The sequence below is a fragment of the Pezoporus flaviventris genome, unplaced genomic scaffold, assembly GCF_033815535.1.
Source record: "Pezoporus flaviventris isolate CSIRO_AGI_PZ_B2104156 unplaced genomic scaffold, CSIRO_AGI_Pfla_v1 ptg000132l, whole genome shotgun sequence".
Lineage (NCBI taxonomy): Eukaryota > Metazoa > Chordata > Aves > Psittaciformes > Psittacidae > Pezoporus > Pezoporus flaviventris.
Window position 1 is genome coordinate 31812 of NW_026892680.1, and position 27993 is coordinate 59804.

Sequence of the window (27993 nt, forward strand, 5' to 3'; positions counted from 1 at the left end):
CATTCCCGCGGGATGGCCGGCGCAGGCCTCGTGCTGCCCATCGTGTTGTGGGGCCGCCGGGCCCCCACGCACTGCGTCTGCAGCCTCCTCCTGTTGCCCGACGTGCCCGTGGTGGTGACGGGCTCCCACGACGGGCAGCTCTGCCTCTGGGACCTGGGGCCCGAGCTGCAGGTGAGTGCGCAATTCCCGCTTTTCCAGAGCTTTGGAAGCGCTTCCCGTTGTGTCATCGTGTCCCGTCCGTCCCCTGCCGCAGCTCACTGGCGTCCTTTGGAATCCATCCCATAATGAGCCTTGCGCAGCGGCATTCCCGGGATGCGTTCCTCATCCCATAGGAATCAATGGGAATGTCGCCATGGGGTTGCTCCCCCATCCCATAATGAGCAGCGATCCTTGCAGGATGCGTTCCCCCATCCCATAGGAATCAATGGGAATGTCGCCATGGGGTTGCTCCCCCATCCCATAATGAGCAGCGATCCTTGCGGGATCCGTTCCCCCATCCCATAGGAATCAATGGGAATGTCGCCATGGGGTTGCTCCCCATCCCATAATGATCCTTGCGCAGCGGCATTCCCGGGCTGCGTTCCCTCATCCCATAGGAATCAATGGGAATGTCGCCATGGGGTCACTCTCACCCCATCCCATAATGAGCCTTGCGCAGCGGCATTCCCGGGCTCCGTTCCCTCATCCCATAGGAATCAATGGGAATGTTGCCATGGGGTTGCTCTCACCCCATCCCATAATGAGCCTTGCGCAGCGGCATTCCCGGGCTGCGTTCCCTCATCCCATAGGAATCAATGGGAATGTCGCCATGGGGTTGCTCCCCATCCCATAATGATCCTTGCGCAGCGGCATTCCCGGGCTGCGTTCCCTCATCCCATAGGAATCAATGGGAATGTCGCCATGGGGTTGCTCCCCATCCCATAATGATCCTTGCGCAGCGGCATTCCCGGGATCCGTTCCCTCATCCCATAGGAATCAATGGGAATGTCGCCATGGGGTTGCTCTCACCCCATCCCATAATGATCCTTGCGCAGCGGCATTCCCGGGATGCGTTCCCTCATCCCATAGGAATCAATGGGAATGTCGCCATGGGGTTGCTCTCACCCCATCCCATAATGAGCCTTGCGCAGCGGCATTCCCGGGCTGCGTTCCCCCATCCCATAGGAATCAATGGGAATGTCGCCATGGGGTCGCTCCCCCATCCCGTAATGAGCCTTGCGCAGCGGCATTCCCGGGATGCGTTCCCTCATCCCATAGGAATCAATGGGAATGTTGCCATGGGGTCGCTCCCCCATCCCATAATGAGCCTTGCGCAGCGGCATTCCCGGGATGCGTTCCCCCATCCCATAGGAATCAATGGGAATGTCGCCATGGGGTTGCTCCCCATCCCATAATGAGCCTTGCGCAGCGGTATTCCCGGGATGCGTTCCCTCATCCCATAGGAATCAATGGGAATGTCGCCATGGGGTTGCTCTCACCCCATCCCATAATGAGCCTTGCGCAGCGGCATTCCTGGGCTCCGTTCCCTCATCCCATAGGAATCAATGGGAATGTCGCCATGGGGTCACTCTCACCCCATCCCATAATGAGCCTTGCGCAGCGGCATTCCCGGGCTGCGTTCCCCCATCCCATAGGAATCAATGGGAATGTCGCCATGGGGTCGCTCCCCCATCCCATAATGAGCCTTGCGCAGCGGCATTTCCGGGCTGCGTTCCCTCATCCCATAGGAATCAATGGGAATGTCGCCATGGGGTCGCTCCCCCATCCCATAATGAGCCTTGCGCAGCGGCATTCCCAGGCTGCGTTCCCTCATCCCATAGGAATCAATGGGAATGTCGCCATGGGGTCGCTCCCCCATCCCATAATGAGCCTTGCGCAGTGGCATTCCCGGGATGCGTTCCCCCATCCCATAGGAATCAATGGGAATGTCGCCATGGGGTTGCTCTCACCCCATCCCATAATGAGCCTTGCGCAGCGGCATTCCCGGGCTGCGTTCCCTCATCCCATAGGAATCAATGGGAATGTCGCCATGGGGTCGCTCCCCCATCCCATAATGAGCCTTGCGCAGCGGCATTCCCGGGATGCGTTCCCCCATCCCATAGGAATCAATGGGAATGTCGCCATGGGGTTGCTCTCACCCCATCCCATAATGAGCCTTGCGCAGCGGCATTCCCGGGCTGCGTTCCCCCATCCCATAGGAATCAATGGGAATGTCGCCATGGGGTCGCTCCCCCATCCCATAATGAGCCTTGCACAGCGGCATTCCCGGGCTGCGTTCCCCATCCCATAGGAATCAATGGGAATGTCGCCATGGGGTCGCTCCCCCATCCCATAATGAGCCTTGCACAGCGGCATTCCCGGGCTGCGTTCCCCCATCCCATAGGAATCAATGGGAATGTCGCCATGGGGTTGCTCCCCCATCCCATAATGAGCCTTGCGCAGCGGCATTCCCGGGATGCGTTCCCCATCCCATAGGAATCAATGGGAATGTCGCCATGGGGTTGCTCCCCCATCCCATAATGAGCCTTGCGCAGCGGCATTCCCGGGATGCGTTCCCCATCCCATAGGAATCAATGGGAATGTCGCCATGGGGTCGCTCCCCCATCCCATAATGAGCCTTGCGCAGCGGTATTCCTGGGCTGCGTTCCCCCATCCCATAGGAATCAATGGGAATGTCGCCATGGGGTTGCTCCCCCATCCCATAATGAGCCTTGCGCAGCGGCATTCCCGGGCTGCGTTCCCTCATCCCATAGGAATCAATGGGAATGTCGCCATGGGGTCGCTCCCCCATCCCATAATGAGCCTTGCGCAGCGGCATTCCCGGGCTGCGTTCCCCCATCCCATAGGAATCAATGGGAATGTCGCCATGGGGTTGCTCTCACCCCATCCCATAATGAGCCTTGCGCAGCGGCATTCCTGGGCTGCGTTCCCCCATCCCATAGGAATCAATGGGAATGTCGCCATGGGGTTGCTCTCACCCCATCCCATAATGAGCCTTGCGCAGCGGCATTCCCGGGCTGCGTTCCTCATCCCATAGGAATCAATGGGAATGTCGCCATGGGGTCGCTCCCCCATCCCATAATGAGCCTTGCGCAGCGGCATTCCCGGGCTGCGTTCCCTCATCCCATAGGAATCAATGGGAATGTCGCCATGGGGTCGCTCCCCCATCCCATAATGAGCCTTGCGCAGTGGCATTCCCGGGATCTGTTCCCCCATCCCATAGGAATCAATGGGAATGTCGCCATGGGGTCGCTCCCCCATCCCATAATGATCCTTGCGCAGCGGCATTCCCAGGATGCGTTCCCTCATCCTATAGGAATCAATGGGAATGTCGCCATGGGGTCGCTCCCCCATCCCGTAATGATCCTTGCGCAGCGGCATTCCCGGGATGCGTTCCCCCATCCCATAGGAATCAATGGGAATGTCGCCATGGGGTCGCTCCCCCATCCCATAATGAGCCTTGCGCAGCGGCATTCCTGGGATGCGTTCCCTCATCCCATAGGAATCAATGGGAATGTCGCCATGGGGTTGCTCTCACCCCATCCCATAATGAGCCTTGCGCAGCGGCATTCCCGGGCTGCGTTCCCCCATCCCATAGGAATCAATGGGAATGTCGCCATGGGGTTGCTCTCACCCCATCCCATAATGAGCCTTGCGCAGCGGCATTCCCGGGCTGCGTTCCCTCATCCCATAGGAATCAATGGGAATGTCGCCATGGGGTCGCTCCCCCATCCCATAATGAGCCTTGCGCAGCGGCATTCCCAGGATGCGTTCCCCCATCCCATAGGAATCAATGGGAATGTCGCCATGGGGTCGCTCCCCCCCGCCCCATGGAAGCCCCACAAAGACAAACCCCCCATCTTGCTGGGGGCGGGAGCGCGTTATTCCCACTCATTCCCAGCCATCCCGCTCCCAAATCCCGAGGGATTTAAGCCGGGAATCCCCTGGCTCCCATTGGCGATGGGCGCAGTGATTTCCCTTTAGGTTTAGTGCGTTTGGGTTCGCCGCATCGAGGCTGTCCATCCCATAATAACCTCTTTATGGCTCCTATGGGTCTCTGTCCCCCTTTTGCCCAATCCCATCCCTATCCCATCCCAATCCCATCCCTATCCCATCCCAATCCCATCCCTATCCCATCCCAATCCCATCCCAATCCCATCCCTATCTCATCCCAATCCCATCCCAATCCCATCCCTATCCCATCCCACTCCCATCCCAATCCCATCCCACTCCCATCCCAATCCCATCCCAATCCCACCCCAATCCCATCCCAATCCCATCCCAATCCCATCCCTATCCCATCCCAATCCCATCCCTATCCCATCCCAATCCCATCCCAATCCCATCCCAATCCCATCCCAATCCCATCCCTATCCCATCCCAATCCCATCCCAATCCCATCCCAATCCCATCCCTATCCCATCCCAATCCCATCCCAATCCCATCCCTATCCCATCCCAATCCCATCCCAATCCCATCCCAATCCCATCCCTATCCCATCCCTATCCCATCCCTATCCCATCCCAATCCCATCCCAATCCCATCCCAATCCCTATCCCATAGATCAACCCCCGGGCTCTGCTTTTCGGCCACGCCGCCCCCGTGCCCTGCCTGGCCCCGGCCTCGGGGCCCGGGGAGCAGCCCTGCGTCGTCAGCGCCTCGGAGAGCGGGTGAGTTCCCATGGGATTCATTCCCGACCTCGGGAATGCCGATAACGGGAAGACCCCCCCCCCATCCCCATCCCGCAACGGGGGGGGTGCGTTCCCGACGGCAGGAATTCCACCCTGGGGGGGGGGGAATACGTGGGATAAAGAGGGGGTCTTCAAGCGCGTTCCCAGCGTTATCCCGACGGCATTCCCGTTTTCCCCCCGTCATTCCATAGGGAGATGTGCCTGTGGGATGTCAACGACGGCCGGTGCCTGGAGTTCACCAAGCTGGCCTGCACGCACACCGGCATCCAGGTGAGCGCTTGGCATGCCGGGAGAGGGAGGGGGAAAATCCCTTGGGAATGCTGCCGAAAAGGCTGGAATGCCGCCCGGCCCCGCAGTTCTACCGGCCCGCCGGCGCCTGCCACCGGGAAGGGAGGCTCCTGTGCCACGGCCATTATCCCGAAATCCTCGTCGTGGATGCGAGCAGCTTGGAGGTCCTTTATTCCTTGGTCTCCAAGATCGCTCCCGACTGGATCAGCGCCGTCAGCGTCCTCCGCTCCGCCAGGAGCCAGGGTAAGGATGCGCTCCGGGAATGGGCTTTGGGATGGGTCCCATCCCATCCCGTTCCATGATCCCGGGAAGGATTTAACCCCTCCTTGCTCTGTGCTGTCCCAGAGGACACGGTGGTGGCAGTGTCCGTGACCGGCATCCTGAAGGTCTGGATCCTGCCGACGGAAGCGGGCCGCGGGCAGGTAAGGGGAAGGCGCCGGATCCGAGCCATTCCAGCCGTCGGGAATGCGGGATCCTCCTCTCCCAGCCTTTGGGCGCTGTTACAACGGGCTGGCATTCCCTGGGTGCCGCTTGAATAGGGAATTCCCGCCTTTTCCTTATCCCGATCCGGCGCCTTGCCGGCAGAATTCCCAACTTTTCCCATGTTTGGGTTGGAAAACTCTGCTTTCTTCCTTGGTCTGCCTCATTGTTGGTGTTAATGCCCAGCTATGGGTGCCCCCCCCCCCCCCCATATTCCCCCTCTTCATGGGGGCCACCTTGCTGCGCATCCCAAAGGGAATGCTGCATCCCAAAGGGAGCATCTCATCCCAAAGGGAACGCAGCATCCCAAAGGGAGCGCCGCATCCCAAAGGGGACACTGCATCCCAAAGGGAACTCAGCATCCTAAAGGGAGCGCAGCATCCCAAAGGGGACACTGCATCCCAAAGGGACCTCAGCATCCTAAAGGGAGCGCAGCATCCCAAAGGGGACACTGCATCCCAAAGGGACCTCAGCATCCCAAAGGGACCTCAGCATCCCAAAGGGAACTCAGCATCCCAAAGGGAACTCAGCATCCCAAAGGGAATGCTGCATCCCAAAGGGAACGCTGCATCCCAAAGGGAATGCAGCATCCCAAAGGGAACGCAGCATCCCAAAGGGGACGCAGCATCCCACAGGGAACGCAGCATCCCAAAGGGAGCGCCGCATCCCAAAGGGAACGCCGCATCCCAACGGGAGCGCAGCATCCCAAAGGGAACTCAGCATCCCAAAGGGAACGCAGCATCCCAAAGGGAGCGCCGCGTCCCAAAGGGAACGCAGCATCCCAAAGGGAGCGCCGCATCCCAAAGGGAACGCCGCATCCCAACGGGAGCGCAGCATCCCAAAGGGAACTCAGCATCCCAAAGGGAACTCAGCATCCCAAAGGGAACTCAGCATCCCAAAGGGAACGCAGCATCCCAAAGGGAGCGCCGCGTCCCAAAGGGAACGCAGCATCCCAAAGGGAACTCAGCATCCCAAAGGGAGCGCAGCATCCCAAAGGGAACGCAGCATCCCAAAGGGAGCGCAGCATCCCAAAGGGAACGCAGCATCCCAAAGGGAACGCAGCATCCCAAAGGGAACGCAGCATCCCAAAGGGACCTCAGCATCCCAACGGGAGCGCCGCATCCCAACAGGATCTCCGCATCCCAAAGGGAACGCCGCATCCCGACGGGAGCTCAGCATCCCAACGGGTGCTCAGCATCCCAAAGGGACCTCAGCATCCCAACGGGAACGCCGCATCCCAACGGGAACGCCGCATCCCAATGGGAGCGCAGCATCCCAAAGGGACCTCAGCATCCCAACGGGAGCACAGCATCCCAACGGGAACGCCGCATCCCAACGGGAACGCCGCATCCCAACGGGATCTCCGCATCCCAAAGGGAGCTCAGCATCCCAACGGGAGCACCGCATCCCAAAGGGAACGCAGCATCCCAAAGGGAATGCAGCATCCCAAAGGGAACGCAGCATCCCAACGGGAGCGCCGCATCCCAATGGGAACGCCGCATCCCGACGGGAGCTCCTCATCCCAACGGGACCTCAGCATCCCAACGGGAACACAGCATCCCAACGGGACCTCAGCATCCCAACGGGAGCTCCGCATCCCAACGGGAGCACAGCATCCCAAAGGGACCTCAGCATCCCAACGGGAACACAGCATCCCAACGGGAGCTCCGCATCCCAACGGGACCTCAGCATCCCAACGGGAGCTCAGCATCCCAACGGGATCTCCGCATCCCGACGGGAGCTCCGCATCCCACGGGATTCCCGTCTCCCGTTGCCCCTAGGAGCCGGCCCCGCTCTCCGAAGAGGAATCCAAGCCCATCTCGTGCCACAACTGCCGGAGCCTCTCCCTGTGTCCCTGGGCTCCCAGCTCCTTGCTCCTGGTGTGCTCCCAGTACTGGCGGGTAAGCGCGGGAGGGAATCCCATGGGATGCTCCGCGCCCTCTTCCCACGGAGCCTCCCGCAGCTCCGTTGTTTCCCCTCTAGGTCCTGGATGCCGGGGATTATTCCTTGCTCTGCTCCGTGCGCAGCGAGAGCCGGCGGGCTTGGAGCGGGGGGGAATTCCTCGCCCCGGATCGGGTCGTTGTATGGACCGAGGAAGGGCAGAGCTTCATCTACGCGCTGCCCAGCAGGTAGGGAATGGGGCGGCATTCCCGGCATTCCGTGCTGCTGGAGGCAGGGCCAAAAGGGAGCCCCCCCGGGAGCGGCGCTTGGGGGCTTTTCCCTCCGGGATGCTGCTTGCCCTTGGACAAGCGGATCCAGGTGGGAATGGGGCTCTTCCCGTAGCCTGAGATTGGCTGGAAGGTGCCTCCCGTCCCGCAGCATCCCCGTGGGATGAATCCCTTGGGATACACGCCGCTCATCCCCGCTCCTTGTTCTCCCAGCTGCCTGCCCGCCAGCGATTCCTTCCGGCGCGACGTTGGGAAAGGCGTGGAAAACCTCATCCCGCCTTCCTTGATCCGGGTGCTGGAGAGGCCGGAGCAGGAGGTAAAACCCCGTGGATCCCCGGCTGCCGGCCTTTGGAATGGCTTCTATTCCCTCTAAACCTTTGGGATCTTCCCGTTCCCTTTGGGATCCGGCGTTATCCTTCGGGAAACCCCATTGCATCCTTTGTTATCTCCCCGTTCCCTTTGGGATCCGGCGTTATCCTTCGGGAAACCCCGTCGTATCCTTTGGGATCCGGCGTTATCCTTCGGGAAACCCCGTCATATCCTTTGTTATCTCCCCGTTCCCTTTGGGATATGGCGTTATCCTTTGGGAAACCCCATTGCATCCTTTGTTATCTCCCCGTTCCCTTTGGGATCCGGCGTTATCCTTCGGGAAACCCCGCCGTATCCTTTGGGATCCGGCGTTATCCTTCGGGAAACCCCGTCGTATCCCTGTTATCCCATTGGGCCCCATGCTTCCCCTGCCCTCTTGCCTCCAGCAGCTCCTCATCTGCCCCCCCGTGACTCGCTTCTTCTATGGCCGGAAGCCTTGGGCTTCCCAGCTCCTCATCCAAGGCGACTCTTCGGGACGCCTTTCCCTATGGAGCATCCCGGCTAACCCGGAGCAGCCCGAAGGTACCCCGCGGGGAGAAAGGGGGATGCGAGGGCCGGGGAGCCGCCGCTCTCGGATCGGGATCCCTCCTTCCCGTTGAGGCCCAGGAGCATCCCGAGCGGGGCGGAAGGCTCCTAGGGTTTAACCCCTTCTCCCTTCCCCTTTCCCTGTGCTCCAGGCCCGCAGCCGTCGGCGTCCTTATCCCTGCAGGAAGCCTTTGAGGGGCTCGAGCCTGGCCCGGCCGGGATCATCGACCAGCTCAGCTCCGTTCCCAACATCCCGGAGCCCCTCAAGGTGACGGCCAGCGTCTACATCCCCCTCCAGGCCCGCTTGGTGTGCGGCCGCGACGACGGCAGCATCGTCATCGTGCCCGCCACGCAGACGGCAACCGTGCAGCTCCTGCGCGGGGAGCACGCGCTCCGCAGGGGTACGGCCGGCCCCAAGGGTGCCCTAAAGCACCTTGTAGGGGCTAAAGGGGGTTCTGAGCTGGGCATGGACCTAAGGAGACCTTAAAGCAGGGTCTAAAGGGGGTTCTGAGCATGGCATGGGCCTAAGGAGACCTTAAAGCAGGGTCTAAAGGGGGTTCTGAGCATGGCATGGACCTAAAGAGACCTTAAAGCAGGGTCTAAAGGGGGTTCTGAGCATGGCATGGACCTAAGGAGACCTTAAAGCAGGGTCTAAAGGGGGTTCTGAGCATGGCATGGACCTAAGGAGACCTTAAAGCAGGGTCTAAAGGGGGTTCTGAGCATGGCATGGACCTAAGGAGACCTTAAAGCAGGGTCTAAAGGGGGTTCTGAGCTGGGCATGGACCTAAGGAGACCTTAAAGCAGGGTCTAAAGGGGGTTCTGAGCTGGGCATGGACCTAAGGAGACCTTAAAGCAGGGTCTAAAGGGGGTTCTGAGCCAGGCATGGACCTAAGGAGACCTTAAAGCAGGGTCTAAAGGGGGTTCTGAGCTGGGCATGGACCTAAGGAGACCTTAAAGCAGGGTCTAAAGGGGGTTCTGAGCCAGGCATGGACCTAAGGAGACCTTAAAGCAGGGTCTAAAGGGGGTTCTGAGCTGGGCATGGCCCTAAAGAGACCTTAAAGCAGGGTCTAAAGGGGGTTCTGAGCTGGGCATGGACCTAAGGAGACCTTAAAGCAGGGTCTAAAGGGGGTTCTGAGCATGGCATGGACCTAAGGAGACCTTAAAGCAGGGTCTAAAGGGGTTCTGAGCATGGCATGGACCTAAGGAGACCTTAAAGCAGGGGCTAAAGGGGGTTCTGAGCTGGGCATGGGCCTAAGGAGACCTTAAAGCAGGGTCTAAAGGGGGTTCTGAGCTGGGCATGGACCTAAAGAGACCTTAAAGCAGGGTCTAAAGGGGGTTCTGAGCCAGGCATGGACCTAAGGAGACCTTAAAGCAGTGGCTAAAGGGGGTTCTGAGCATGGCATGGACCTAAGGAGACCTTAAAGCAGGGTCTAAAGGGGGTTCTGAGGTGGGCATGGACCTAAAGAGACCTTAAAGCAGGGTCTAAAGGGGTTCTGAGCATGGCATGGACCTAAGGAGACCTTAAAGCAGTGGCTAAAGGGGGTTCTGAGCATGGCATGGACCTAAGGAGACCTTAAAGCAGGGTCTAAAGGGGGTTCTGAGGTGGGCATGGACCTAAAGAGACCTTAAAGCAGGGTCTAAAGGGGGTTCTGAGCTGGGCATGGACCTAAGGAGACCTTAAAGCAGGGTCTAAAGGGGGTTCTGAGCTGGGCATGGACCTAAGGAGACCTTAAAGCAGGGTCTAAAGGGGGTTCTGAGCCGGGCATGGACCTAAGGAGACCTTAAAGCAGGGTCTAAAGGGGGTTCTGAGCATGGCATGGACCTAAGGAGACCTTAAAGCAGGGTCTAAAGGGGGTTCTGAGCCGTGCATGGGCCTAAGGAGACCTTAAAGCAGGGTCTAAAGGGGGTTCTGAGCCGGGCATGGACCTAAGGAGACCTTAAAGCAGGGTCTAAAGGGGGTTCTGAGCATGGCATGGACCTAAGGAGACCTTAAAGCAGGGTCTAAAGGGGGTTCTGAGCTGGGCATGGACCTAAGGAGACCTTAAAGCAGGGTCTAAAGGGGGTTCTGAGCTGGGCATGGGCCTAAGGAGACCTTAAAGCAGGGTCTAAAGGGGGTTCTGAGCTGGGCATGGACCTAAAGAGACCTTAAAGCAGGGTCTAAAGGGGTTCTGAGCATGGCATGGACCTAAGGAAACCTTAAAGCAGGGTCTAAAGGGGGTTCTGAGCATGGCATGGACCTAAGGAGACCTTAAAGCAGGGTCTAAAGGGGGTTCTGAGCTGGGCATGGACCTAAGGAGACCTTAAAGCAGGGTCTAAAGGGGGTTCTGAGCTGGGCATGGACCTAAGGAGACCTTAAAGCAGGGTCTAAAGGGTTCTGAGCATGGCATGGACCTAAAGAGACCTTAAAGCAGGGTCTAAAGGGGGTTCTGAGCATGGCATGGACCTAAGGAGACCTTAAAGCAGGGTCTAAAGGGGGTTCTGAGCTGGGCATGGACCTAAGGAGACCTTAAAGCAGGGGCTAAAGGGGGTTCTGAGCTGGGCATGGACCTAAGGAGACCTTAAAGCAGGGTCTAAAGGGGGTTCTGAGCTGGGCATGGACCTAAGGAGACCTTAAAGCAGGGTCTAAAGGGTTCTGAGCTCGGCATGGGCCTAAGGAGACCTTAAAGCAGGGTCTAAAGGGGGTTCTGAGCCGGGCATGGACCTAAGGAGACCTTAAAGCAGGGTCTAAAGGGGTTCTGAGCATGGCATGGACCTTAAGGAGACCTTAAAGCAGGGTCTAAAGGGTTCTGAGCATGGCATGGACCTAAGGAGACCTTAAAGCAGGGTTTAAAGGGGGTTCTGAGCTGGGCATGGACCTAAGGAGACCTTAAAGCAGGGTCTAAAGGGGGTTCTGAGCATGGCATGGACCTAAGGAGACCTTAAAGCAGAGTCTAAAGGGGGTTCTGAGCATGGCATGGCCCTAAGGAGACCTTAAAGCAGGGTCTAAAGGGGGTTCTGAGCATGGCATGGACCTAAGGAGACCTTAAAGCAGGGTCTAAAGGGGGTTCTGAGCTGGGCATGGACCTAAGGAGACCTTAAAGCAGGGTCTAAAGGGGGTTCTGAGCTGGGCATGGACCTAAGGAGACCTTAAAGCAGGGGCTAAAGGGGGTTCTGAGCATGGCATGGACCTAAGGAGACCTTAAAGCAGGGTCTAAAGGGGGTTCTGAGCTGGGCATGGACCTAAGGAGACCTTAAAGCAGGGTCTAAAGGGGGTTCTGAGCTGGGCATGGACCTAAGGAGACCTTAAAGCAGCTCTTAGGGTCTAAAGGGGGTTCTGAGCTGGACATGGCCCTAAGGAAACCTTAAAGCAGCTCTTAGGGTCTAAAGGGGGTTCTGGGCGGGGTGGATCCGTGCTTTGGGGAAGGGGATGTCAGGCAGGGCAGGGCTTTAAGGTGGTGGGAGCTCCGTGCCCGTGACGCCTTTAGGATGGCTCTCCAAGGGAGCAGGAGGGGTTGTCGCAACCAGCTCCTCCTTCCACCTCGGGAATGCTCCCACCTCGACGGGGTCGGGAGCAGCCTGGCCTTAGATGAAGGGGATCCCTATGGGAGCCTTGTGCTGGAAGCTCCATCCTCGCTCTTCCCATCGCAAGGCTTGGAGGCCTCTTTTCGCCTCCTTGCTGGTCTTTGATCCCTCTCTTTTGTTCCCTGCTCGCCCCAGGTTGGCCCCCGCACCGCACGCTCCGCGGCCATCGCGCCAGGGTCACCTGCCTGCTGTACCCCCACCAGGTGTCGGCGCGCTACGAGCCCGGCTCCCTGCTCTCGGGGGGGCTGGACTTCGCCGTGATCCTTTGGGATATCTTCTCCGGCGCCATGAAGCATCTCTTCCTGGTGCACGGCGGCGAGATCAACCAGCTCCTGGTGCCCCCCGACGGCTGCAGCGTGAGTTCAATCCCTTGGCAGCGCTGCGAGGAGCCAATACGGATGAGCTTAAAAGAGGAAGGGGGGGTTGATCCTTAGGGAAAAGGGGGTGGCGGCCGTTGAGGGTTGCAACCGATGCAATCGTTGGGCGCGGTTCTGGGAATGCCGTCCCCAGCCCGTTCCCGGCTTTCCCCCCCGCAGGCCAGGGTGCAGCAGTGCGTGTGCTCGGTGGCCAGCGACCACTCGGTGGGGCTGCTGAGCCTGCGGGAGAGGAAATGCCTCCTGCTGGCTTCCCGGCACCTCTTCCCAATCCGAGTGATCAAGTGGAGGCCCGCCGAGGACTACCTGGTGGTGGGCTGCGCCGACGGCTCCGTCTACGTCTGGCAGATGGATACAGGTGAAGGCTCCGCCGGGATGCTGAGGGGACGTTGGGAAGCTCGTGTGGGAATGGTTCCTTTGGGACGCTCCCGACGCCTTCACCCCCTCCCATCGGTGCCCCCCCAGGAGCTCTGGACCGCTGCGTGATGGGGATAACGGCGCTGGAGATCCTGACGGCGTGCGACGAGGCCGTGCCGGCCGGCCTGGACGCCCTAGGCCACGCCGCCGTCAACCTCAAGCAGGCCATGACGCGGAGGAGCTTGGCCGCCCTCAAGAACGTGGCCCACCAGAAGCTGCAGACCTTGGCCACCAACCTCCTGGCGCCCGAGGCGGCCGACAAGGTGGGCTGGTTTTCCAGGGAATGATGGATCCTGGGGGGGGGCCTTACCCAAAGCTCCAGGGAAAAGGAGGATCGAAGACGTGAGGAGCTGGGGGTCTTCACCCTCAAACTGGTGGTGTTCACCCTGAAGCTGGTGTTCTTCACCCTCAAACTGGTGTTCTTCACCCTCAAACTGGTGGTGTTCACCCTGAAGTTGGTGTTCTTCACCCTCAAACTGGTGTTATTCACCCTCAGACTGGTGTTCTTCACCCTAAAGTTGGTGTTCTTCACCCTAAAGTTGGTGTTCTTCACCCTAAAGTTGGTGTTCTTCACCCTAAAACTGGTGTTCCCCCCCAAAACTGGTGTTCTTCACCCTCAAACTGGTGGTGTTCACCCTGAAGTTGGTGTTCTTCACCCTCAAACTGGTGTTCTTCACCCTAAAGTTGCTGTTCTTCACCCTAAAGTTGGTGTTCTTCACCCTAAAGCTGCTGTTCTTCACCCTAAAACTGGTGTTCCCCCCCAAAACTGGTGTTCTTCACCCTCAAACTGGTGGTGTTCACCCTGAAGTTGGTGTTCTTCACCCTCAAACTGGTGTTCTTCACCCTAAAGTTGCTGTTCTTCACCCTAAAGTTGGTGTTCTTCACCCTAAAGTTGGTGTTCTTCACCCTAAAGCTGCTGTTCTTCACCCTAAAACTGGTGTTCCCCCCCAAAACTGGTTTTCTTCACCCTCAAACTGGTGGTGTTCACCCTAAAGTTGGTGGTCTTCACCCTCAGACTGGTGTTCTTCACCCTAAAGTTGGTGTTCTTCACCCTAAAGTTGGTGTTCTTCACCCTAAAGTTGGTGTTCTTCACCCTAAAGCTGCTGTTCTTCACCCTAAAACTGGTGTTCCCCCCCAAAACTGGTGTTCTTCACCCTCAAACTGGTGGTGTTCACCCTAAAGTTGGTGTTCTTCACCCTAAAGTTGGTGTTCTTCACCCTAAAGTTGGTGTTCTTCACCCTAAAACTGGTGTTCCCCCCCAAAACTGGTGTTCCTCACCCTCAAACTGGTGGTGTTCACCCTGAAGTTGGTGTTCTTCACCCTCAAACTGGTGTTCTTCACCCTAAAGTTGGTGTTCTTCACCCTGAAGTTGGTGTTCTTCACCCTCAAACTGGTGTTCTTCACCCTAAAGTTGGTGTTCTTCACCCTCAAGTTGGTGTTCTTCACCCTAGAGTTGGTGTTCTTCACCCTCAAACTGGTGTTGTTCACCCTAAAGTTGGTGGTCTTCACCCTCTAGTTGGTGCTCTTCACCCTAAAGCTGCTGTTCTTCACCATAAAACTGGTGTTCTTCACCCTCAAACTGGTGTTCCCCCCCCAAAACTGCTGTTCTTCCCCCTAAAGCTCCTCTTCAAGCTCCTTTTCCTGCTTCTTTTCCAGGGGGATTTGCCCAAGTATTCCCCCAATTCCCTGATGGTCCAAGCCCTGAAGACGAGCGGGACGGACGCCGACATCCACGTGCTCTTCTTCGACGTGGAGGCCCTCATCATCCAGCTGCTGAGCGAGGAGGCTTCCCGAGCCAGCAGCAGCACGGCTTCTCCCGAGAGCCATCCCAAAGCTTCCAGCAGCTTGGAGAAGGGAAGTTCCTTCCTGGCGAGCAAGAGAGCCGCCGTCCTCTTCCAGCAGGTCAAGGAGACCATCAAGGAGAACATCAAGGAGCATCTCCTGGATGAGGAGGAGGAAGAGGACGAAGAATCGCTGAGGCAGAGGAGGAAAGAGGGCGCTCCCGAATATCGCTCCGGGAAATCCAAGCCTTTAACTCTGCTGGAATCCAACCTCACCATGGATACGGCCAAGCTCTTCATGTCCTGCCTCCACGCTTGGGGCCTCAACGCCAGCCTGGATGAGCTGTGCTTGGAACGCTTGGGAATGCTGCGGCCCCACTGCGCCGTGTCCTTCGGGCTCCTCTCCCGTGGGGCCCACATGTCCCTCATGCTGCCCGGTTACAACCAAGCCCTCGGGGATTGCTCCTGGCCTAAAGGGGGCAGCGGGAAGGGCACCTATGGGGTCTCCCGCGCCGTGACCACCCAACACCTCCTCTCCGTCATCTCCTTGGCCAACACGCTCATGGGCATGACCAACGCCACCTTCATCGGCGAGCACATGAAGAAGGGGCCCTCCAGGTAGGGACCTGGATCCTTGGGCTTGGAAGTTGGGAGCTGGAGCTGCTTTTCCCAAGTTTTTCTCCTCTTTTTTTTCCCATGTCCCCCTTCCCATTTTGCCCTTTTTAGGCCTCCCAGACCGGGCCCTGCCGAGAGCTCGCGAGCCAAAGCCCCCCCTGGCCTTGCAGCCCAAGGACACATCAAGCAAGGTAAAAGGGGCTGAGAGGGGTCCGAGAGCCTCGGGAGCAGGTCCCATAGGGGTGCCTTGCCTTGGGTTCGATGAGTAGGGCACCTTCCAATCCCCCCCCTTTCCCGTGTGGAAGCAGCAGAGCCCAGCTCCAAGCCGTTATTCCCAGCTCCTCCGGGCTTCCTTCTCCTCCTTGGAAGCGTTGGGTTTCCTGCCCCACTGCTCCTCTTGCTTTACTCTTGCTGCTCTCCTCACTCTGCCTCTTGTGTTTTCTCTTCTCTTCTCTTCTCTTCCTTTCCCTGCCCTGGGCAAGGCAACCCCGAAGGTGCTCCCGACGCTGCTCCTCCTCCTTTCCATCCCTCTTTCTTAGTCAACGAAGGTATTCCTTCCCTCCTCGGTATTCCTTCCCTCCTCGGTATTCCTTCCCTCCTCGGTATTCCTTCCCTCCTCGGTCTTCCTTCCCTCCTCGGTATTCCTTCCCTCCTCGGTATTCCTTCCCTCCTCGGTATTCCTTCCCTCCTCGGTATTCCTTCCCCCCTCGGTATTCCTTCCCTCCTCGCTTCCTGCTTCCCACCTACCCCACACCCCCCCGGGAGGGAGGGGACAAAGAAGGGGTTGGTGGGAGAGGAAGAGGAGGAGGAAGGAGGAGATGGCTGTGCCAGGGTGGAAAAGGCTTGGATAGCTTATGTGTGTTGGAGAGCATCGGGGGTAGTGGTGGGGTGCCCCATAAGTGGTCCAAATCCCCCTCAATGTAACCCCTTTGTAGCTCTTGGAGGCAGAATGGGGATACTACTACTAGTAGTAAGTATGCTTTGAGTATCTATAGGGGTGCCTAGGAGTAAATCCATCCTACGAGCATCTAAGATGGAAAGAGCTCAGGTTGGAGCCCTGAAGGGGAGCTCTTTAAGGCAGAATGGGGATACTACTACTAGTAGTAAGTGTGCTTTGAGTATCTATAGGGGTGCCTAGGAGTAAATCCGTCCTACAAGCATTTAACATGGAAGCAGCTTGGGTTGGAGCCCTGAAGGGAAGCTCTTTAAGGCAGAATGGGGATACTACTACTAGTAGTAAGTATGCTTTGAGTATCCATAGGGGTGCCTAGGAGTAAATCCATCCTACAAGCATCTAAGATGGAAACAGCTCAGGTTGGAGCCTTGAAGGGAAGCTCTTTAAGGCAGAATGGGGATACTACTACTAGTAGTAAGTATGCTTTGAGTATCCATAGGGGTGCCTAGGAGTAAATCCATCCTACGAGCATCTAAGATGGAAAGAGCTCAGGTTGGAGCCCTGAAGGGGAGCTCTTTAAGGCAGAATGGGGATACTACTACTAGTAGTAAGTATGCTTTGAGTATCTATAGGGGTGCCTAGGAGTAAATCCGTCCTACAAGCATTTAACATGGAAGCAGCTTGGGTTGGAGCCCTGAAGGGAAGCTCTTTAAGGCAGAATGGGGATACTACTACTAGTAGTAAGTATGCTTTGAGTATCCATAGGGGTGCCTAGGAGTAAATCCATCCTACAAGCATCTAAGATGGAAACAGCTCAGGTTGGAGCCTTGAAGGGAAGCTCTTTAAGGCAGAATGGGGATACTACTACTAGTCGTAAGTATGCTTTGAGTATCCATAGGGGTGCCTAGGAGTAAATCCATCCTACAAGCATCTAAGATGGAAACAGCTCAGGTTGGAGCCTTGAAGGGAAGCTCTTTAAGGCAGAATGGGGATACTACTACTAGTAGTAAGTATGCTTTGAGTATCCATAGGGGTGCCTAGGAGTAAATCCATCCTACAAGCATTTAACATGGAAGCAGCTCGGGTTGGAGCCCCAAAGGGGAGCTCTTTAAGGCAGAATGGGGATACTACTACTAGTAGTAAGTGTGCTTTGAGTATCCATAGGGGTGCCTAGGAGTAAATCCATCCTACAAGCATTTAACATGGAAGCAGCTCGGGTTGGAGCCCCAAAGGGGAGCTCTTTAAGGCAGAATGGGGATACTACTACTAGTAGTAAGTGTGCTTTGAGTATCCATAGGGGTGCCTAGGAGTAAATCCATCCTCCAAGCCTCTACCATGGAAACAGGCCTGGTGGCACCCCCCCAGCATCGAGGCTTGGCCTAGGGGCGGAGTAAGCGCGTCGCAGGCAGGTTGAGGGGGCAAGCAGGGCCTCCAAGCCCCTTCCAACACGACGTAGGCAGGCCCCGAGTCGGCCTCCATCCCAACCCTTCCCACCTCTCATTCCCAAGAGGAATAAGACCGGGATAAGCCGAGCAGGCTAGGATGGGATGCTTTCCTCCTCAAACCTTACTCCCCCCCCTCCCCGACCAATGGAATCCAATGGCTTTGGGAGGTGGGATGGAAGGGGGGGGGTGTGTGTGTCCGTCCATCCCTCCGTCCCCACCCCGCTTCCCCGCTGATCCCGAGGCTTTTCCTTTGGGATGGGCGGCGGGCAGGATGGAGCCAGCTGGCCGCCATGCACTGCGTCATGCTGCCCGAGCTGCTGGGCCTGGAGCGCTTCCGCCCTCCGCTCCTGGAGATGCTGGCGCGGCGCTGGCAGGATCGCTGCTTGGAGGTGATCATTGCCCCTTCCCCTCTTCCCTAATCCCATGGGATTTGCCTTGGGAACGAAGGGGATGCTGCTTCCTTTGCCCCCCTCCAGGTGAGAGAGGCAGCCCAAGCCCTGCTGCTCGCCGAGCTGCGCCGCATGGAGCAGGCCGGGAGGAAGGAAACCATCGACGCTTGGGCTCCCTACCTGCCCCACTACATGGACAGCGTTCTGTCCCGTGAGTCGGCCGCTGGGAAGTGGGAAAATCCCATGGGAAGAGCCCCCGTCCCCCCTGGGAAAAGGCCTCGGATGCATCCCCCTTTCCCCTAGGAGCCCGCCGAGGTGGCCTGACCCATAAGACGCGGTCCCTGCCGCCAAGGGGCGTGATCGCGGATCCCGCTGGAAAACCGGGATTTGGGGAAGGAAGGAAGGGCTTTTCCCACTGGTTTTCCTCGGTTCTTGCAGCCGGAGTAAGCTCGGAAGCCCCCCAGCCCGGCAGCGCCAGCCCGGAGCCCTCGGGAGCAGAAAGCAAGGCGCAGGAGGAGGAGCACGACCTGGCTGACGACGACATTCCAGCAGGTGGGAGGAGAATGGGATCCCCGATGGAATGGGATGGGCTCGGAAACGGGCCTCCAAGGCTCGTTCCCAACGTTGTGCTCCGAGGGATCCTAAGGAAGCCGCGCGATTCCTAGCGGGAGCGAGCTCGCGGTGCCAAGGGGAAAATCCCTTGGGATTAGAGCCCAGCATCCTCCGGCTTTTGGCTCTTCCTGCTGCTTGGCCTGCACAGCACTGCTGGTACCCAGGGGCCAGGCGGCTTTTCCCGGCATTCCCTTCATCCATGGGTTTCAAGGATCGCTCGGGCATCGGTATTCCCGAGGGAGTCGGAACGGAGGGGAAAGACTTTGGGATGCCGGGCATGGAAAAGGCTCCCTGGAGAGCTCAAAGCAGTGCCTAAAGGTGCTGCGGGAAACCTGGAATCCGGGTTTTAGAGGCGGGATTTAGGGCTGGGAATGCCACTCGGCATCCCTTGGGCTCATCCCCATCCAGGGCATCCTTGCTCCGTCCCCTCTGGGCCACAAGAGGGAGCGGTGGGTGTGGGAATGAGCCATGGATTTGGGATTTTCCTGCATTCCCAGCACCCTCCGCAGGGCTTTTGTCCTTCCCCTTCTCTTTTCCACTTGGAGCTCTTGGAAATCCTTACTTTTCCAATGGGAATGGGGGTGGTGAACCATCCGGTCAGGGGGCAGCGCCGTGCTGATCCCGCAGGAAAAGCTCCTTCCATAGAGCTGATCCCAGCCTTAAAAGCTCCCCCGGGGCGGGGGGGGCAGTTTGGAGAGCATCCTGAGGGTTAATGATGGCATTCCAGAGGCATTCCAGGCAAAAGGTGTCCTGGAATGGCGGAGAGGGAGACGGGGTTTGGAGCCAGCCTGCTCTAGTGTTAAGGTCTTTCCCAATCCAAAGCGTTCCGGGAGGCAGGAAGCGGAAGGATGCATCCTTTGGGATGCAGTGAAGGGTTAACGTGGCTCAGGAGGCGGGATACAGGGAGCCCGGAGCAGGATTCCTCCTGTCATTCCCTAGCACAGGCACCTAGGTGGAATCCATATGGATAGCTGTTCTGTAGGGATAATAGGTGTGGATATCCATTCTACAGGGATAATAGGTATGGATATCTGTTCCATATGGGTAATACATATGGATATCCATTCCATATGGATAATAGATAGGGATATCCATTCTATATGGATAATAGATAGGGATATCCATTCTATATGGATAATAGATATGGATATCCATTCCATATGGATAATAGATATGGATATCCATTCCATATGGATAATAGATGTGGATATCTGTTCTATATGGATAATAGATATGGATATCCATTCCTTATGGATAATAGATATGGATATCCATTCCATATGGATAATAGATAGGGATATCCATTCTATATGGATAATAGATAGGGATATCCATTTTATATGGATAATAGATAGGGATATCCATTCTATATGGATAATAGATATGGATATCCATTCTATATGGATAATAGGTATGGATATCCGTTCCATATGGATAATAGATATGGATATCCATTCTATATGGATAATAGATGTGGATAGCCATTCTCTATGGATAATAGATAGGGATATCCATTCTATATGGATAATAGATGTGGATAGCCATTCTCTATGGATAATAGGTAGGGATATCCATTCTCTATGGATAATAGGTATGGATATCCGTTCTATATGGATAATAGATATGGATATCTGTTCCATATTGGATAATAGATGTGGATATCCGTTCTGTATGGATAACAGGTATGTGTACGTATATAATCCATAGGGCTAGCTCCTCCTAGGATGGGAATGGGGATGCTGGAGGAGCAGCTCCCATATCCCCGCATTCCCATCCCTTCCCCGCGTGTCAGCGTTGCTCCAGCCCGGAATTCCACGGCTTTTCCCATGTGCCGCGGCTCTCCCTTCCCAACATCCATCCCCTTGCAGGTTGCCTGCCCCAGCTCAAGAAGGCTTCCCCGTCCTACGAGGAGAGGAGGAAGCAAGCCACAGCCATCGTCCTGCTGGGAGTCATCGGAGCCGAGTTCGGAGCCGAGATTGAACCCCCCAAGCTCCTGCCGCGGCCCCGCAGCTCCAGCCAGATTCCCGAAGGATTTGGTTTGACCAGCGGAGGAGCCAACTATTCCCTGGCGAGGCACACGTGTGAGGATCCCAAAGCTTCCGGGGAAAAGGGGCAATTCCCCTCTGGTTTCTTAGGTGGGAAAGGATGGAGAGCGTGGATCGGAGCCCTGTGGTGTGTCTGCCTCTCTGCAGTGAGGTGGGATCCATTCTGTTCCGCGGTTTAGATCCCGGTTATCCCAGTTGGAGGAGTTGGACTGCCTGGCAGCCGTCCTTTTCCCCATGCCTGGAATTGCCTTAGGGCTCCCCAGGGTCATCCCAAATCTGCTTGGGAGGGAGCAGGGAGGCAGAAAGGCAAGAGGAGGATGCTCCTCAGAGGGCATTGAGCTGCCTGCTCTCCTGATGGAACACGTAATCCCGTTAAATCCCACTGTTTGATCCCATGATGGACCGCGCTCCCAACGCAGCTGCTTCCAGAGAATCCAGCAGCGTTCCATCCCAAGGCACCCAGTGTTCCATCGCCCTCCCCAGGTCAACCTGGTCCGCGTGCTTTCCTGAAGGAATTCGGTGGGAGGTGCACAGGATCCATGGGGTTAAGCTAGGAAAAGGGAGATTTGGATGGGATTAAGGCAGGAAAAGGGAGATTTGGATGGGGTTAAGGCAGGAGAAGGGAGATTTGGATGGGATTAAGGCAGGAAAAGGGAGATTTGGATGGGGTTAAGCCAGGAGAAGGGAGATTTGGATGGGGTTAAGGCAGGAGAAGGGAGATTTGGATGGGATTAAGGCAGGAGAAGGGAGATTTGGATGGGATTAAGGCAGGAGAAGGGAGATTTGGATGGGATTAAGGCAGGAGAAGGGAGATTTGGATGGGGTTAAGCCAGGAGAAGGGAGATTTGGATGGGATTAAGGCAGGAAAAGGGAGATTTGGATGGGGTTAAGGCAGGAAAAGGGAGATTTGGATGGGGTTAAGGCAGGAGAAGGGAGATTTGGATGGGGTTAAGGCAGGAAAAGGGAGATTTGGATGGGGTTAAGGCAGGAGAAGGGAGATTTGGATGGGATTAAGGCAGGAGAAGGGAGATTTGGATGGGATTAAGGCAGGAGAAGGGAGATTTGGATGGGGTTAAGCCAGGAGAAGGGAGATTTGGATGGGGTTAAGCCAGGAAAAGGGAGATTTGGATGGGGTTAAGGCAGGAAAAGGGAGATTTGGATGGGGTTAAGGCAGGAAAAGGGAGATTTGGATGGGATTAAGGCAGGAGAAGGGAGATTTGGATGGGGTTAAGCCAGGAGAAGGGAGATTTGGATGGGATTAAGGCAGGAGAAGGGAGATTTGGATGGGATCAAACCAGGAGAAGGGAGATTTGGATGGGGTTAAGCCAGGAGAAGGGAGATTTGGATGGGATCAAACCCGGAGAAGGGAGATTTGGATGGGATTAAGGCAGGAGAAGGGAGATTTGGATGGGGTTAAGGCAGGAGAAGGGAGATTTGGATGGGATTAAGGCAGGAGAAGGGAGATTTGGATGGGGTTAAGGCAGGAGAAGGGAGATTTGGATGGGGTTAAGCCAGGAAAAGGGAGATTTGGATGGGGTTAAGGCAGGAGAAGGGAGATTTGGATGGGATTAAGGCAGGAGAAGGGAGATTTGGATGGGGTTAAGGCAGGAGAAGGGAGATTTGGATGGGATTAAGGCAGGAGAAGGGAGATTTGGATGGGGTTAAGGCAGGAGAAGGGAGATTTGGATGGGGTTAAGGCAGGAGAAGGGAGATTTGGATGGGGTTAAGGCAGGAGAAGGGAGATTTGGATGGGGTTAAGGCAGGAGAAGGGAGATTTGGATGGGGTTAAGCCAGGAGAAGGGAGATTTGGATGGGGTTAAGGCAGGAGAAGGGAGATTTGGATGGGATTAAGGCAGGAGAAGGCATTCCTCTTCATCCTCACCGTAGCGCGGAGAATCCCTCGGGAGAAGGAGCTGCCGTTGGCCCTCTGGGATGTCAACGGCCCTTGGCAGCCCGAGCCCATCCCGTAGGCGATTCCCATACGGATTCCCTCCCTGTTATCCCAGGCAAGGCGCTGACCTTCCTGCTGCTGCAGGCGCCCAGCGCCCGCCTGCCGGCGCACAGCACCATCCGCCGCAGCGCCATCGACCTCATCGGCCGCGGCTTCACCGTCTGGGAGCCCTACATGGACGTGTCGGCCGTGCTCATGGGGCTGCTGGAGCTCTGCGCCGAGGCCGACAAGCTCTTGGCCAAGTAGGTGGGGCCAGCGCTTCCCGACGTTGGGAATACGGGATATACGGGCCGGGAGAGGGGCCCGCGTCGCCCCTGGCAACGGGGTAGGGCTTGGGTACCAAGCATCGCATCCAACGTGGCCTTGAAGGATGAAGCATCTCCTTCCAACCCATTCCAACGTCCCCTACCCCTCATAGGGATGCACTTCCCCAAATCCCATCCCCTGACCTTCATCCTCATCCTCATCCTCAGCATCACCCCTGGTGCTGCTGGTCCAGCACTTGGGTACCAACCATCGCCCATCGCATCCAACCCGGCCTTGAAGGATGAAGCATCTCCTTCCAACCCATTCCAATGTCCCATACCCTTCATAGGGATGCACTTCCCCAAATCCCATCCCCTGACCTTCATCCTCATCCTCTTCCTCAGCATCACCCCTGGTGCTGCTGGTCCAGCGCTTGGGTACCAACCATCACCCATCGCATCCAACCCGGCCTTGAAGGATGAAGCATCTCCTTCCAACCCATTCCAACGTCCCCTACCCCTCATAGGGATGCGCTTCCCCAAATCCCATCCCCTGACCTTCATCCTCATCCTCTTCCTCAGCATCACCCCTGGTGCTGCTGCTCCAGCGCTTGGGTACCAAGCATCACCTCCAACGTGGCCTTGAAGGATGAAGCATCTCCTTCCAACCCATTCCAATGTCCCATACCCCTTGTTGGGATGCACTTCCCAGTATCCCATCCCCTGACCTTCATCCTCATCCTCTTCCTCAGCATCACCCCGGTGCTGCTGCTCCAGCGCTTGGGTACCAAGCATCACCTCCAACCTAGCCTTGAAGGATGAAGCATCTCCTTCCAACCCATTCCAACGTCCCCTACCCCTCATAGGGATGCGCTTCCCAAGATCCCATCCCCTGACCTTCATCCTCATCCTCTTCCTCAGCATCACCCCTGGTGCTGCTGGTCCAGCGCTTGGGTACCAACCATCACCCATCGCATCCAACCCGGCCTTGAAGGATGAAGCATCTCCTTCCAACCCATTCCAACGTCCCCTACCCCTCATAGGGATGCGCTTCCCCAAATCCCATCCCCTGACCTTCATCCTCATCCTCTTCCTCAGCATCACCCCTGGTGCTGCTGCTCCAGCGCTTGGGTACCAAGCATCGCATCCAACGTGGCCTTGAAGGATGAAGCATCTCCTTCCAACCCATTCCAACGTCCCCTACCCCTCATAGGGATGCGCTTCCCAAGATCCCATCCCCTGACCTTCATCCTCATCCTCTTCCTTAGCATCACCCCTGGTGCTGCTGGTCCAGCGCTTGGGTACCAAGCATCACCCATCGCATCCAACCCGGCCTTGAAGGATGAAGCATCTCCTTCCAACCCATTCCAACGTCCCCTACCCCTCATAGGGATGCGCTTCCCAGTATCCCATCCCCTGACCTTCATCCTCATCCTCTTCCTCAGCATCACCCCTGGTGCTGCTGGTCCAGCGCTTGGGTACCAAGCATCACCCATCGCATCCAACCCGGCCTTGAAGGATGAAGCATCTCCTTCCAACCCATTCCAACGTCCCCTACCCCTCATAGGGATGCGCTTCCCCAAATCCCATCCCCTGACCTTCATCCTCATCCTCTTCCTCAGCATCACCCCTGGTGCTGCTGCTCCAGCGCTTGGGTACCAAGCATCACCTCCAACCTAGCCTTGAAGGATGAAGCATCTCCTTCCAACCCATTCCAACGTCCCATACCCCTCATAGGGATGCACTTCCCAAGATCCCATCCCCTGACCTTCATCCTCATCCTCAGCATCACCCCTGGTGCTGCTGGTCCAGCGCTTGGGTACCAAGCATCACCTCCAACCTAGCCTTGAAGGATGAAGCATCTCCTTCCAACCCATTCCAATGTCCCATACCCTTCATAGGGATGCACTTCCCAGTATCCCATCCCCTGACCTTCATCCTCATCCTCATCCTCAGCATCATCCCTGGTGCTGCTGGTCCAGCGCTTGGGTACCAAGCATCACCTCCAACCTAGCCTTGAAGGTTGAAGCATCTCCTTCCAACCCATTCCAATGTCCCATACCCCTTGTTGGGATGCGCTTCCCAAGATCCCATCCCCTGACCTTCATCCTCATCCTCAGCATCACCCCTGGTGCTGCTGGTCCAGCGCTTGGGTACCAAGCATCACCTCCAACCTAGCCTTGAAGGATGAAGCATCTCCTTCCAACCCATTCCAACGTCCCATACCCCTCATAGGGATGTGCTTCCCAGTATCCCATCCCCTGACCTTCATCCTCTTCCCCCCTCTTCCTCAGCATCACCCCGGGGCTGCCCCTGAGCCCGCCCGCCGACTCGGCCCGCTCGGCGCGCCACGCTCTGGCCCTCATCGCCACGGCGCGGCCCCCGGCCTTCATCACCACCATCGCCAAGGAGGTGAGGGGATGGAGCCCCTTCCCCCCGCCACCCCCTTTTCCGATGGGAATCCCCGCTCCGCCATCCCGCGGGGATCCCACTCGGATCCGCTCCCCTCTCGTAGGTGCACAGGCACACGGCCCTGGCTGCCAACACTCAATCCCAGCCGAACATCCACACTTCCACCCTGGCCAGGGCCAAAGGGGAGATCCTGCGCGTCCTGGAGATCCTCATCGAGAAGATGCCCGGCGACGTGGTGGAGCTGCTGGTGGAGGTGAGCGTTCCCGGCGGGATAACGCCCTGGGAGCGCCCTTTATTCCCGGGAGCCGGGCAATGAGGCGGCCTCGTCCCTCGCAGGTGATGGACATCATCATGTATTGCCTCGAAGGGGCCTTAGGCAAGAAGAAAGGCCTTCAGGAATGCTTCCCGGCCATCTGCAGGTGAGCCGTTCCCTCGGGAATGCCGACGCTGCTCCGATGGGATTAGGGACAGCCGGGTTAAATGGGGCTGGGAGCAAGCAGGGTGGCCCCTTTGGGAAGGGGGGCAGCTTTCAGCTGGCTCCCATCCCAAAGCAAGCTGGGATTCCTGGAGTCTCCCGCAGGCAATTCCCATTGTTCCGCCTTCCTGCCAGGTTCTACATGGTGAGCTACTACGAGCGGAGCCACCGGGTCGCCGTGGGAGCCCGCCACGGCTCCGTGGCCCTCTATGACATCCGCACCGGGAAGTGCCAGGTAACCCGTGGAATTCCAGGCCTTTCTCCCTGGAAGTGAATGGGAAGAGCCGCCCTTAGGGAAGCGCGGTGGGAGCTCGCCGTTCGCATCCGCGGGGAACGCTGCGTGCCTCTTCTGCGGCCTCATTTTCCAAAGAGATCCTGCTTTTAGGTCTTCCTTTTCCACATCCATCTCCTTCCCGATGCTCGGCATCCAACAAGGCTGGGATTCATCTGGTTTCCAGCTGTTTTCCATGCTCCGTGCCCTTCCCATGGAAGCATGGATTTGCCTTGCACCCAGGAGCACCCAGGGCCTCGCTCTGCAGCTCCCCATTGCCTCCAGCTCTTGCTATCCCACAGCAGCATTCCCAAGCCAACGCTTCCTGCTCCAGGGCTCTGGAAGGCCTTGGATGGGGCTGGAGAGGACAGGGGTGTTAAATGGGGGGAGCCCTACGGTGCCTGGGGGCCATAGAGAGGCCCCCGTTGCTGTTTTCCATAGGGATATGCTCCAAAGGAGCCTTCCAGCGCCGGACGGCATTCCTTGTTCTTTCCTTCTCTTCCCAGACTATCCATGGCCACAAAGGGCCCATAACCGCAGTGGCTTTCGCTCCCGATGGAAGGTACCTGGCCACCTACTCCAACTCCGACAGCCACCTCTGCTTCTGGCAGGTAAGGGGGGATCCATCCGGGTGGCCATGGAGATCCACAGCAGGGAGAGATGGGAGCGGGTCCGGGATGGAGATGGGAGCGGGTCCGGGATGGAGATGGGAGCAGGTCCAGGATGGAGATGGGAGCAGCTCCATGTTGGAGATGGGACTTGCTCCATGTTGGAGATGGGAGCAGCTCCATGTTGGAGATGGGAGCAGCTCCATGTTGGAGACGGGAGCAGCTCCATGTTGGAGACGGGAGCAGCTCCATGTTGGAGATGGGAGCAGCTCCATGTTGGAGACGGGAGCAGCTCCATGTTGGAGACGGGAGCAGCTCCATGTTGGAGACGGGAGCAGCTCCATGTTGGAGACGGGAGCAGCTCCATGTTGGAGATGGGAGCAGCTCCATGTTGGAGATGGGAGCAGCTCCATGTTGGAGATGGGAGCAGCTCCATGTTGGAGACGGGAGCAGCTCCATGTTGGAGACGGGAGCAGCTCCATGTTGGAGACGGGAGCAGCTCCATGTTGGAGACGGGAGCAGCTCCATGTTGGAGATGGGACTTGCTCCATGTTGGAGACGGGAGCAGCTCCATGTTGGAGACGGGAGCAGGTCCATGTTGGAGACGGGAGCAGCTCCATGTTGGAGACGGGAGCAGCTCCATGTTGGAGACGGGAGCAGCTCCATGTTGGAGACGGGAGCAGCTCCATGTTGGAGATGGGACTTGCTCCATGTTGGAGACGGGAGCAGCTCCATGTTGGAGACGGGAGCAGCTCCATGTTGGAGACGGGAGCAGCTCCATGTTGGAGACGGGAGCAGCTCCATGTTGGAGACGGGAGCAGCTCCATGTTGGAGATGGGACTTGCTCCATGTTGGAGATGGGACTTGCTCCATGTTGGAGACGGGAGCAGCTCCATGTTGGAGATGGGACTTGCTCCATGTTGGAGATGGGACTTGCTCCATGTTGGAGATGGGAGCAGCTCCATGTTGGAGACGGGAGCAGCTCCATGTTGGAGATGGGAGCAGCTCCATGTTGGAGACGGGAGCAGCTCCATGTTGGAGATGGGAGCAGCTCCATGTTGGAGACGGGAGCAGCTCCATGTTGGAGACGGGAGCAGCTCCATGTTGGAGACGGGAGCAGCTCCCTGTTGGAGCTGAGGACATCCGGCCGCCATGGCTCTCCTTGCAGATGAACACATCCCTGTTGGGAAGCATTGGAATGCTGAACTCGGCCCCCCAGCTCCGCTGCATCAAAACCTACCAGGTCCCCCCGGTGCAGCCGGCCTCGCCGGGCTCCCACACCGCCCTCAAGCTGGCCCGCCTCATCTGGACTTCCAATAGGAACGTCATCCTCATGGCGCACGACGGCAAGGAGCATCGCTTCATGGTCTGAGGTA

At 57.4% G+C, this 27993-nt stretch overlaps 1 protein-coding gene across 1 annotated transcript; it reads left to right on the top strand.

Moving 5' to 3' along the window:
• The first annotated feature begins 12 nt into the window (after positions 1-12).
• Positions 13-27993, top strand: WDR7 (WD repeat domain 7). Its single transcript, XM_061478825.1, has 26 exons — positions 13-171; positions 4564-4670; positions 4883-4961; positions 5048-5222; positions 5325-5401; positions 7241-7360; positions 7443-7588; positions 7841-7943; positions 8386-8518; positions 8674-8922; positions 12218-12438; positions 12619-12814; positions 12922-13136; positions 14530-15272; positions 15381-15460; positions 17880-17998; positions 18086-18209; positions 18437-18550; positions 20479-20691; positions 22662-22848; positions 25146-25263; positions 25367-25516; positions 25600-25682; positions 25874-25973; positions 26516-26620; positions 27786-27993. The coding sequence occupies exons 1-26, from the start codon at positions 13-15 to the stop codon at positions 27987-27989; spliced, it is 4320 nt and encodes a 1439-aa protein (XP_061334809.1). The 3' UTR covers positions 27990-27993.

Bases quoted from the DNA above. Each gene is read 5' to 3' on its own strand.
- WDR7 (XM_061478825.1), top strand. From the start codon at position 13: ATGGCCGGCGCAGGCCTCGTGCTGCCCATCGTGTTGTGGGGCCGCCGG. The intron at 5,223-5,324 runs GTAAGGATGCGC...GTGCTGTCCCAG, and splicing joins CCGCTCCGCCAGGAGCCAGG to AGGACACGGTGGTGGCAGTG. The intron at 7,361-7,442 runs GTAAGCGCGGGA...TTTCCCCTCTAG, and splicing joins TGTGCTCCCAGTACTGGCGG to GTCCTGGATGCCGGGGATTA.